The sequence below is a fragment of the Talpa europaea genome (assembly GCF_964194135.1).
Source record: "Talpa europaea genome assembly, chromosome: 15".
NCBI classification, from domain to species: domain Eukaryota; kingdom Metazoa; phylum Chordata; class Mammalia; order Eulipotyphla; family Talpidae; genus Talpa; species Talpa europaea.
The window spans coordinates 81,324,999-81,337,426 of record NC_140083.1 but is presented as its reverse complement, the minus strand read 5'-3'; the positions used below and the strand labels follow the sequence as shown (position 1 = coordinate 81,337,426).

At 37.1% G+C, this 12,428-nt stretch overlaps 1 protein-coding gene and 1 pseudogene across 2 annotated transcripts; both read left to right on the top strand.

Annotated features, from left to right (window-relative positions):
• The first annotated feature begins 2,250 nt into the window (after nucleotides 1-2,250).
• Nucleotides 2,251-3,226, top strand: LOC311185540 (olfactory receptor 6C2-like; annotated as a pseudogene). Its single transcript has one exon. The product of its transcript is annotated as an olfactory receptor 6C2-like (transcript).
• Nucleotides 3,227-9,034: 5,808 nt separating this feature from the next.
• On the top strand, nucleotides 9,035-9,988 carry LOC311184940 (olfactory receptor 6C2-like; the record flags this gene model as incomplete). Its single annotated transcript, XM_084255270.1, has 1 exon — nucleotides 9,035-9,988. One exon carries the CDS (start codon nucleotides 9,035-9,037, stop codon nucleotides 9,986-9,988), a length of 954 nt encoding a protein of 317 aa, XP_084111396.1.
• Between the last annotated feature and the right edge of the window lie 2,440 nt (nucleotides 9,989-12,428).

The window sequence follows — 12,428 nt, the reverse complement described above, 5'->3', positions numbered from 1 at the left end:
TAGGTATTTTTTGCTCAATAATGTCATTTTTTTCAGAGCAACCCAAGATTGCACAAATTTATATCTGTGTTTTACATGGAAAAGAGCAGAGAATTCCACCTCTTGCCAAGAGTGCTCAGGTAGGAAGTGGGAAACACCAACTTACAATTTGTGAGTCCAATAAGGATGTCTAAGGGTAATTTGAATTTTGAAGACAGAAGATGTAAAGGTCTTTCCCTTACACATATAAATTTGGGAATCATCAGTCTATTTGAAGTTGTATTATTTATGAGAATATACTACAGTGAAAAAAGGCAGAAAATACCCCAGAATATTTCAGGTATACTGACATCATTGAGATGGGAAGAGGAAAAGAAGTTTTTATTGGCAGATAAAAAATTAAATGAAGAGAGAATTTAGGCTCTTTGTGGACCATCGGAACCAGCTTTCATTTCACGAAGATTGAATAATGAGTGACGAAAAGTAGGTGGCTTTATTGTCTACAAAATCAGTGGGTCATTCTTTCATTGATTAACCCCTCTCTTGTGAGTAACAGCACTCTGTTTTTGTACCAGGGAAAAATGGGTCATCAGAGAAAATCTCACTAAGGCATAAACATTCAAGTAACCCATCACACATATCTGTCAGCTGATGTTGGTTATAACTGGATTTTGTTTGTAGATCCATTATAGGTTTCTAATGACAGTGGAATAGAGTCCTAAATGCCATGCCAGATGGAGTTACAAAAGTCTTATATCAAAACTATGCCCAGGTATTTACAACTTACCTGGAAAAAAATTAAGCTGTTTCATTAAAATGAAACACAGCTAAGTTTCATTTGGTAAGTATGGGAATATCCTTGGGAAAAATGTGTCTCCTAATGTGACCAGTGATTATTTGTGGGGAAACAGTCTTATGCTGTGAATTGATCTATATCAAAGACTAAATGATAAAGAGTAAATTTTTGAAAACATGTGATATAGAGTGCACAAATTTCCCCCCCAATTATTGGGGTGTCTGTTTTGCTTAATGTCTCTTGTGCTGTGCAGAAATTTTCAGTTGGTGTAATCCAGGTGTTTATCTTTTCCTTGATTTTCTTTGCTTTGGGTGAGGAGTCTTTAAAGAAGTTACTGAGATGTCTGTCTTGTAGTGTTTTACCTATATTTTCTTCTATATATTTCATGTTTTCAGGTCTTATGTCCAGTTGTTTTATCCCTTTTGATTTGATTTTTGTGCACAGTGAGAGGCAGTGGTCTAGTTTCATTTAGCTGCATGTGGTGGTCCATCCCAGCCCCATTTATTGAACAAACGGTCCATATTCCATTGCATATTCTTTGCTCCTTTGTCAAAGATTAGTTGTCCAGATAAGTGTGGCTTTACTTCTGGGCTCTCTGTTCGGTTCCATTGGTCTGTGTGTCTGTTTTTGTTCCAATACAAAACTGTTTTATGGCTTTATAGTATAGCTTGTTATGTATTGTATTTTATAGTATTGGTATGGCTTTATAGTATAGCTTGAAGTTTGGCATTGTGATCCCTCCTTTCTGAGACTATTTCCTGATTAATGTAAGATAACTAAATATACAGGAATAAATTATTACAACATATTTGTCTACATACTTTATATGGTGTCATAAAAATAGTGTTAAATAGGCAAAAAAGACAGCTTATTAATACAGATTGTAACAGGACAAGTGTATCTCTATCAAAGAAAGGAAAGTGTTATCTCTATCCAAAAAAAAGAAAATAAAATATGGAAGATGGAAAAAGGAAAGAAAAGAAAATGTGTGAAATGATGCTGTCATTTATACTATATTGTTGCTGAATGCATCCTTAAGAAATTCTGTTATTGGCAAACCACAGGCCATAACTAATTAGCAATTATAACATTGATTTCATATACTACTAATTGTTTTAATGCAGGACATTAAAAATGGGTGATGGGAGAAGGGAGGCTAAAGGTTGTTTTTCCTTGAAAATTTTATTTCTGATATGCAATTTATGTGTCGTGTGTGCATTCGTGTTAACCTGATTACAATATAAATGTATTTCTCTTTTATGTTGTGCTCATCATGTTTGAGAGGCAAGATTTTCAACCAATCAAGTGACCATTAAAAAGCCAAGAGCATGGTTTTAAAATAACATCATGAAGTCAAATAAATTCCATGGCTTGACTTTCTAAGCAAAAACCCTGTGAATAGAATATTCTCTCTCTTTTTTGAGTCTCATTTCTCCTAATTTTACACACGGTTAAGAGTAAGTCAGGAGCCAAGAATGAGAAACCACACAGCAATGACAACCTTCATCCTCCTGGGATTAACAGATGACCCACAACTGCAAATTCTGATTTTCATATTTCTATTCATCTCTTACATGCTGAGTGTAACTGGAAACATGATCATCATCCTCCTTATATTAGTGGATTCCCGCCTTAAAACTGCAATGTACTATTTTCTCCAGAATTTTTCCTTCTTAGAAATTTCATTCACTTCTGCCTGCATTCCTAGGTTCTTATACAGTCTATCAACAGGTGATAGGAACTTTTCGTACAATGCATGTCTAAGCCAGCTGTTTTTTAACAGACTTGTTTGCAGTAATGGGATTTTTCCTCCTGACCATCATGTCCTATGATCGGTACGTGGCCATCTGCAAACCCCTGCACTATGTGACCATCATGAACCCCAGGTTCTGCAAAACTCTTGTCTTCTCCTGTTGGCTGACAACTTTTTTGTTGATATTCCCATTATTTCTTATGTTTTGGCGCCTAGAATTCTGTGACTCTAATGCCATTGACCACTTTCTTTGTGATGCTAATCCTCTGCTGAAGATCTCATGCTCAGATACTTGGCTCCTAGAGCAGATGGTTGTTGTGTGTTCTGTGTTGATCTTCCTCATCACTCTCGCCTGTGTGATTCTGTCCTATGTTTATATTATCAGAACAATTCTGAGGTTCCCATCAGCCCAGCAAAGGTAGAAGGCATTTTACACCTGCTCTTCCCACATGATTGTGATTTTCCTTTCCTACGGCTCCTACGGCATCTGTATCTTCATCTACATCAAACCTTCAGCGATAGATGACATGACCATGAATAAGGGGATTACACTCTTACCTACATCCATCTCCCCCATGTTGAACCCATTTATTTATACTCTGAGGAACAAACAAGTGATTCAAGCCTTTAAGGACTTGGTCACAAAATTGTACTCCTACCATGGAATTAGTGCAACGTTGAAAAAGGGTCCAAAATAATAGTTTCTTAAGTTTCATACGTTTTTACTTCTTCTTGATCTACATTTCTGCTTACATTTACTACAAATTGTGAGGAAGTCCCTCGTAATTCTTATTTATGACCCTCTCCATTTTTTAAAAAATGCCACATGAAAACAAAATGTTTAAGAATCAACAACTATCTGCCTGAATATGTGTTTCTCTACCTTCTTTTATCTACTTAAATGAATAGACACATATCTGCTTTGAGAATGACATTGAGAAGAACAATATTCTTATTAAATGAGTATTTGATTGTCCTTTGGAATTGAAGAAATATCTTAATAATGGTAAAACATCGTTATACTTCTTATGGTTTAAAGTTTTGCTTGATCTATTTTTTAATTTGTTTAAAGTCTAAACAGTTTTTGAAGTTTATCATGATTTTGCTGTTTACATGCCCTATGTGGCTGCTCAGTTCTGACCCTAGTCCCCAGGACCCACACCCCTATGAGGCCACCGTGGGACATGCTAGCAGTTGTAAGGCAAGTCACCTGCGATGTCATTGGCAGGTAAAGGAGGGGGCAAATCTCCACCTTTACTCTGGGCTTCCCATCCTACCAGCCTACTTCTCTAACATGACATGATGATCTATGTAAAGATATCCCAGAAGAATCCTTCGGAAACGCTGCTAAAATATTCATCTAAATAAATTTGAAGGTGTATTTGTCTTCATTCGAGCCCTCATGAAATTGATAGTGTTCCATTTAGCATATCATTACATAGATTAAAAATGGTGCCTGGAATGTAAACTGGTCCAGGCACTATGGAAAACTGTGGAAAGCACTAAAAATTGATCAACCATGTTATCCAGGAATTCTACTCTTAGGAATGTACCCTAGAACACAAAGGCACTCATGTGAATGGAAACCTGTGCTCCTATGTTTATTGCAGCACTATTTACCGTAGTCAAGATAGGAAAAGAACCCAACTGTCCCAAAATAGAGGAATGAATGAAGAAGATGTGGTATATACACACCATAGAATGCTACTTACCAATCAAAAAAGATAAACTCATGCCATTTTTGGCAACATGATGGAACTTGAAAGGATTATGCTAATCAAGTGAAGTCAGGAGAGTGATAAATATTGGATGTTTTCCCTTATATGTAGACTATGGAGAAACTGAGCAAAGCGTCATGAAAAAGACATTCTTGCGAACTGACCATAGATCTGAGGCGTAGAGCAGGGGAGGGGAATGGACAGGAGTCAAAATGGGAGGGAAGAGCACAAGGGTCTTTGGTGATGGGTCATAGGTGCCGGGGTGGGGAGTATGGGGACTCAACCTGATGTGAGAAATCAAAAAAAGAATTAACAATGATGTGAGAAAATAAATGAGTTAATTTAATTACAAAGGAACAACTGCAGCCTAGAACTGGCCACACTGGAACCTTAGTACCTGGCAGGGTGCCCCATCCCCCCTCCCACTGATGGGCTGTCCACTAGCCATTGCAAGTGCCTTCCCACTGTTGCTGTAGGGGGCATGGGGCTATCTATCTCAGATAAAGGGGGTCACCCAGGGGTTGCATTCTTAAAATCTTTGACTCTTTTGGCCCTCAGATTTGAAAGATATAAGCTTACTTTTTCTCTGCAATACTGCCTGGGTGTGAACAGACTAGAGAACCAAGAAATTTGACCTAATAAAGCAAAGTATACTCATCTGGATCCCAAACTGCAAAAGGCAAGGCATGTGGAAGTTTGATGTCAAACACTTTTTACTTTTTTCACACTTTGTATTCTGAGTAGAAGAGTTGCCAGAATTTTGTTTTCTCCTCAGGCCAAGTTGTTGCATCTTCCTCTTTTTTTTTTTTTAAAGATTTTATTTTATTTATGCAAGAACCAGGGTACAGGTGAGATGCGCGGAGGGCTGAGAGGATTCACCAGAGACAGTGGGGAACAGAACAGGCAAAATGATGAAATACACTACTGAGGGGAGCAGCGGGAAAGACAGGAGTGGTCTGCTCGCCATGCAGGTTGCTCTGAGGCGGGCAGGGATTGAACAGGTGCTGCAGAGCCTGGGGATAGCTTCACAGCGCTGCGCTCAACCTGCTGTGCCACCAGGGAGGCCCATTGTTGTGTAGTTTTTAACATGTTTAACTACTCTATACAAAATTTGGTATATTTATCGAGGATTTTAAGAGACTGAATTACTATTTTTTAAAAGGAAAACAAGCTTGATAATATAAGGGTGAAATTTTTCTGTGGTTCAAAGAACATGTAAAAATCTTTCTGTCATGTATGAGAGAGTAGTGGTCAACTATCAAAATCATTTTAGAAATGAACTGTTTTGTTTTTGGTATAAATTGTATTTTCTTTTAGGACTTTTTGTGGTGAGTTCATTGTCGAATATATAGGAGTTAATATTTGATGCTGGACCCAGACCCATGATGCTATGTGCAATGTTACTCCAATAAACAGAGATTGTGTTGTTCTCAGAAAATCAAGTGAGGAAGGTGGGAGCTGTCCTGTCTTTGAGGAAGCTTATATCCTCCCAGGGAACTGTGGCCACACACATTGTTAACCATTTGATAAGCAAGGAGACCCAAGGCTATTTAATGAAGAAAGACAAATCCTGTATTCTCCACATGGAGGTGAATTGAGTGAATGTATGGGTTTTTTTTAAGTTGACAATCATGATGCATTATGAATGAATGCAAACAAAATATTTCAGTCATCTTTACCATCAAACAAGTAAATGGTGAAACTTCTTCAGAGATGTATTCATGGACTAAAGAGATTATAATGAAGGGCTGCTGAAGTACATTTTCTTATAGTTCATGTCCTACAGAGGTGTGACTTGATAATCTTTGTATGATGATTTCTTTTTTTAAAAAAAGATTTATTTATTTATGCATACAAGCACTGGGCTACCGACCAGAGGTGTGGGGGGGTGAGAGGATTCACCAGAGACAGAGTGGGGAGCAGAACAGGCAGATTGACCGAAATCCACTGCTGAGGGGAGCAGCGGGGAGACAGGAGAGGTCTGCTGCGCCCTGTGGGTCAGCTCCCTGGCCGGGGATCTACTCCAGCTGCAGTGGCTGTGTATAGCTTCATAGTTTGCATCTTAACAACCCCTTGTGCCACCAGGGAGGCCCCTGTATGATGATTTCTCTTAACCTAAATTTAAAAAATTTTAGATGTGACCTCGTGGTACCTGGACATTAAACAAACAGTAAATGGCAAAGTGAAATGCAAATGCATTTTCCTTGCCTATCATGGCTAAGCCCGTGAAGCAATGATGTAAGAATAGTCATTCCCTTTATTTTCAAGATTTGAAAAATTTTTCTCATATTAGATTAGTGTAATGGTCTAGCCTCACTATTCTCTATCTTTTTAGTAGGGTACAGACTACATTATGTAGAAAAATTAGTATGCAAATCTATACTAATATGGAACATAGTAATACTTTTATGTGTAACTACATAAACATTATTATGTATATTGATTTATTTTCCCCCTAAAATTAGATATCAAACTCTTTTTCAGTTTTTGTTCTTATCTGGGTAGAGGTCTTGCCAGTAATTTGTTTTCTCCTTGGCTAAGTTGTTGCATCTTATTGTCCCCAAGGACACTGCTCCCACTCATGTCCTTTAGGACTTTGCCAAAATTCATTCTCATTAGAGTCATTATTATGTTTGCACTTTGGTCTCAAAGGGCCTTTTTTTCACCCAGATGGTCCTTTCACCTCTATAAGACAAATGACAAAGCATCTAAATTCTTTGTATAAAATTGATGTCCTGAGATATCAGGATTATCTTACTGAAACTTATAAAAATTATATTTGTCAACCTTTTAAAATAAATGTTTTTGTTCTTGTACTAAGATTCCCCAGAGTTCCAGTGGAAGAGGACATTGAAGAGTGTCTGTGTGGGAATCCTGGAGACCTGTTGTCATGTATGTTCCATATGATCGTGGAAATATGCAAAGCTCCATGGTAGGCCATTTATGGACAGACTGATTCACTTACACTTTCATTTTCGTCTTGTGTTCTTGGATTGCATAGTCAACAAAAGCTATTTTTGTCTTCCTGGAGAGTAAGTATTTTTTTATGTGTAAATTTCAGTGATTTTATTTAACATTCTTGTTCTTTGATCTCAGTAAAATATCAGACTTCTATGTATACAATTAAAATGATAAAATGAAAAGAAGTTATATCTGTTGTTATTTTGTTCTATAAATGTAAAATATAAATGTAAAGTGATTGATTCATTAGAAATATTTGTTGCATGCATCAGTAAGGATTTAGATCAGTTCCTGCACTTTCTTTCTCTTCATAGCAAGAGTAGCACAGGTCTCAAGATACAGTAGAGGTCTTAAGAAATGAATGGAATGATTTCATGAGATTCTTGAAACAGAATAATATGATGGACAGTCAGAAGTGATCTACCTCTAGTGTATAATGTTCACAAATGACAATTTCTGCAGAAATATAGCTATATTTTCCTTCATTATAAATACCAAGTTTACCACTATATTGTCACTAGAATTCACTGAGCTCACTAAAAGTAAATACTCCTGGAAACACACTTGTAGAAAATATACGTGAATTCATGTACTTTATCAAAGCCTGAATACTATCCGGATATAACCCAAGACATGCACTGGTGACTAGAAAGGAGTGCTGTGGGATCTGGGACATGCATTGATTAGGATCCAGAGAAGTCTGGAGAGATCACCTGAGAGGAGAGAGTGTACATTGCACAACAATGAAGAATGATGTACATGTATATGAAATATATTAAAAAGAATTTTCTTATTTTGTTTCAGAAGGTTCAGTCCCACTGGGATTCCATGTAACGGCTCCTGATTATAGATAACAATAAGTTCTCCTGACTGTGATCACGGCTCCTTTGATGAAATGGTCCCTATAAACTGTTGTTGTCTGACAGATGGAAGATGGATAATGTCTGCTTTAGTGTCTTGTAAGGTGAAAATAAACCTAAATTGTTCAGGAACCAGAAAAACACACATTCAGGGTTCCTGTGAATGTAATTTATAGCAAGCACTTGCAAATTTCATATTACAAACTGACGATACTTTCAGTGCAGGATCCTATTCCTTATCACAGTTGAAAATCCCAAGACTTGGATTCTTTATTTACAAAATATCCCATTTCATTAATGACATATTTATGGTTGAGAAAGAAACTTTAAAAATATCTATTGCCTGGTATACAAAATTGTAGCATCCCTGACCTGGTCTTCAGTACTCAAAATGGCAGTCATTGAGAGTTATGAAAATTCACCTGTCCAATACAGGTAAGCAAACCCAGTGGTCACCTTGGGTGTTTCTTTTTATCCAGATACATTAGCATAAATTTTAGAGGAATAAATGTTGAAATGAAAGAGGAGATACAAGATTTCAAACCAATCCAATTAAAGGAGCCAAGAGAATGCTTTTAAAATAATGTCTTTTTTTGTGTCCTTTGAGTAGATGCCTAGGAGTGGAATAAATGGATTATATGTAAGCTCCATTTTAAGGAGTTTGAGAACTTCCATACAACTTTCCTCAGTGTTTGGGCCAATTTACATTCCCACCATAAGTGTTCGAGAGTTCACTGGTGAATTGGTGGTGGGAATTTCGCAGGGAAATCATACATTGTACAAAAATGAAGGATAATATAATAAATATATATTTACAAAACCCAAAATAATGTCATTAAGTTGAATATATTACATGGCTTGATTGTTCCAAGCCAAAATCTTGTGAACAGGAAAATATCCTTTCCTCTTCTCCTCTGTCTGATTCTCTAGTTTTCCTTAGAGCCTGAGAGGAAGTCAGGAGCCAGGAATGAGAAATCACACAGTGATAACCACCTTCATCCTCCTGGGGTTAACAGATGACCCAGAAATGCAGATTCTGACTTTCATATTTCTACTAATTGCCTACATGCTGAGTGTAACTGGAAACCTGACCATCATCCTCCTCGTATTACTGGATTCCCACCTTAAAACTGCAATGTACTATTTTCTCCAGAATTTTTCCTTCTTAGAAATCTCATTCACTTCTGCCTGCATTCCTAGATACTTGTACAGTCTATCAACAGGCGACAGGACGGTTACCTATAGTGCTTGTGTAAGCCAACTATTTTTTATATCGGTGTTTGGAATAACACAATTTTTCCTCCTGACCATCATGTCCTATGATCGGTATGTGGCCATCTGCAAACCCCTGCACTATGTGACCATCATGAACCGCAGGGTCTGCAAAATGCTTGTCTTGTGCTGTTGGGTGACAACTTTGCTGTTGATGTTGCCACCATTTGTTTTGTTTCTGGGCCTGGAATTCTGCGACTCCAATGCCATTGATCACTTTGGCTGTGATGCTAATTCTCTGATGCAGATCTCGTGCTCAGATACTGTGCTCTTAGAGCAGATGGTTATTGCCTGTTCTGTGGTGATCTTGCTCATGACTCTTGTGTTTGTGGTTTTGTCCTACGCTTATATTGTCAGAACAGTTCTAAGGTTCCCATCAGCCCAGCAAAGGAAGAAGGCATTTTCCACCTGCTCTTCCCACATGATTGTGATTTCCATATCCTATGGCAGCTGTATCTTCATTTATACCAGACCTTCAGCAAAAGATGACATGGCCATGAATAAGGGGATTACACTCTTAACTACATCCGTCTCCCCCATGTTGAACCCATTTATTTATACTCTGAGGAACAAACAAGTGATACAAGCCTTTAACGACTTAGTCACAAAATTGTACTCCCCTCAAGGAATTAGAGGAATGTTGAAGTAAGGGTCCATAATAATATTTACTTAAGTATCAACCCCATTATACTTCTTGTTATAAATTTCTGCTTCTATTTACTACCAATTGTGAAGAAGTCACTCTGTACCTTCCCTTACATACAACCTTCTCTTTTTTTTGAAAAAATGCCACCAGAGCAAAAATGTTTAAGAATAAGCAATTATCTGTCTGGGAATGTCAATCTCTAGCTCGTCATCTCTACTTAAAGGAAAAAACACATGTGCTTTGAGAGTGACGTTGAGAAGAACCATATTGTGATCTCATGAGAATATGCCTGTCCCTTGGAAATTGAAGAAATATCCTAGTAATGCGAAAACATAGTGACAGTTTCTTACAGTTTGAAGATTTCAGAGCATTTTATTTAGTTTTTTTTTTAAGATTTATTTATTTATACAAGCACTAGGTTACAGGCCAGAGGCATGGGATGGCGTGAGAATTCACCAGAGACAGAGCAGGGGGCAGAACAGGCAGAAGGACCGTAATACACTGCTGATTGGAGCAGCCATGCCATGTGGGAATCTCCCTGGCCGGCCAGGGATGGATCGAACAGGTGCTGCAGAGGCTATGGACAGCTTTACAGCGCTGTGCTCATCCTGCTGCGTTTGGGAGTCCCATTTTTATCTAGTCTTTTACATGTTTAAATTTTCCTTACAAAATTCAGTTTATCCAGGATTTTAAGAGAGAGTAATTACTATTTTTTAAAAGGAAAACAAGCTTGATAACATGAGGGTGAAATTTTTCTGTGGTTTTAAGAACATGTAATAATCTTACTGTCATGTATGAGAGAGTAGTGTTCAACTATCAAAATCATTTTAGAAATGAACTGCTTCGTTTTTTAGATATAAATTGTATTTTCTTTTAAGACTTTGTGGTGAGTTCATTGTCGAATATAAAGGAGTTAATATTTGATGCTGGACCCAGACCCATGTGCTCTGTGCAATGTTACTCCAATAAACAGAAAGCGTGTTGTACTCAGAAAATGGAGTTAGGCAGGTGTAAACTGTCCTGTCTGTAAGGAAGCTTATACCTCCCCAGGCAGTGGTGGCCACAGCCATTGTTAACCATAGGTTTATGCTAAAGCCCATTTGATAAGCAAAGAGACCCAGGATTTATAATGAAGAAAAACAAATCCTGTATTTCTGAAAATTTTCTGCACTTGGAGGTGAATTCAATGAATGTATAATTTTTTTTTAAATTGACAATCATGACGCATTATGAATGAATTCCAGCAAAATATTTTATTCTACTTCACCATCAAGCAAGTAAAAGGTGAAACTTCTTCAGAAACGTATTCATGGACTGAAGGCATTATAATGAAGGACTGCTTACAAGCATTTTCTTGTAGTTCATGTCCTAAAGAAGAGTAACTTCATGATGAAAAATTTCATGCGTAACCTCGTATCGGACATTAAGCAAACGGTAAATGGCAAATAAATGCATATGCATTTTCCTTGTGCTTCGTGGCTGAACCTGTCAAGCAATGATATTGTAAGAACAGTCACTCTTATTTTCAAGATTTGAAAATTTTCCCTGAATATTAGATTTGTGTAATGCTTCCAGACTCCTTATTCTCTATCCTTTTTGTAGGGATAGACTACATTATGTAGAAAAATTATGATGCAAATCTATGCTAATAAGGAAAACAGTAATAATTGTTTACATGTAACTACATAAACACATGCTTATGTATATTGATATATTTTCCTGTATAAATTAGATATCAAACTATAGTTCATGTTTTCTTCAATTTCTTATCTGAGTAGAAATCTTGCCAGAAATTTGTTTTCTCATTGGCCAAGGTGTTGCATCTGATTATCCCCAAGGACACTGCTCCCACTGATGTCTCTGTAGGACTTTGCCAAAATTCACTTCTCATTAGAGTCATTATCATGTTTGCAGTTTGGTCACAAAGGGCCCCAAATTCACCCAGATAGTCCTTGCGCGAGCATAAGAGACAGAGGACAAAGCATCGAAATTCATTGTGTAAAATTTATGTCCTGACATATTTGGAATTATGTCTGAAATATAAAAATCTCCTTGCCTTTGTCAAACTTTTAAAATAAATGTTTTTATTATAGTAGTAAGATTCAAGGAATTGGTTCTCAGAGATATAGTGGAAGAGGCTATCAAAGAGTGTCTTGTGGGGAAATCATGGAAGACTCTGCTGTCATGTATGTTCTGAAAGATGTCGTGGAAATATGCAAAGCTCCATGATGGGCCATTTATGGACAGGCGGACTCTTCTTACACTTTTATTTTCATCTTGAGCTCTCAGGATTGCATATTCGACTAAAACCTTTTTTTTTGGTCTTCCAGCAGAGTAAGGATTTTTTGTTTGTTAATTTGAATGTTTTATTTAACATTCTAGTTGCTTGGTCTCAGTAAAATGCCAGACTTCTATGCTTAAAGTTAAAATGATAATAATGTAG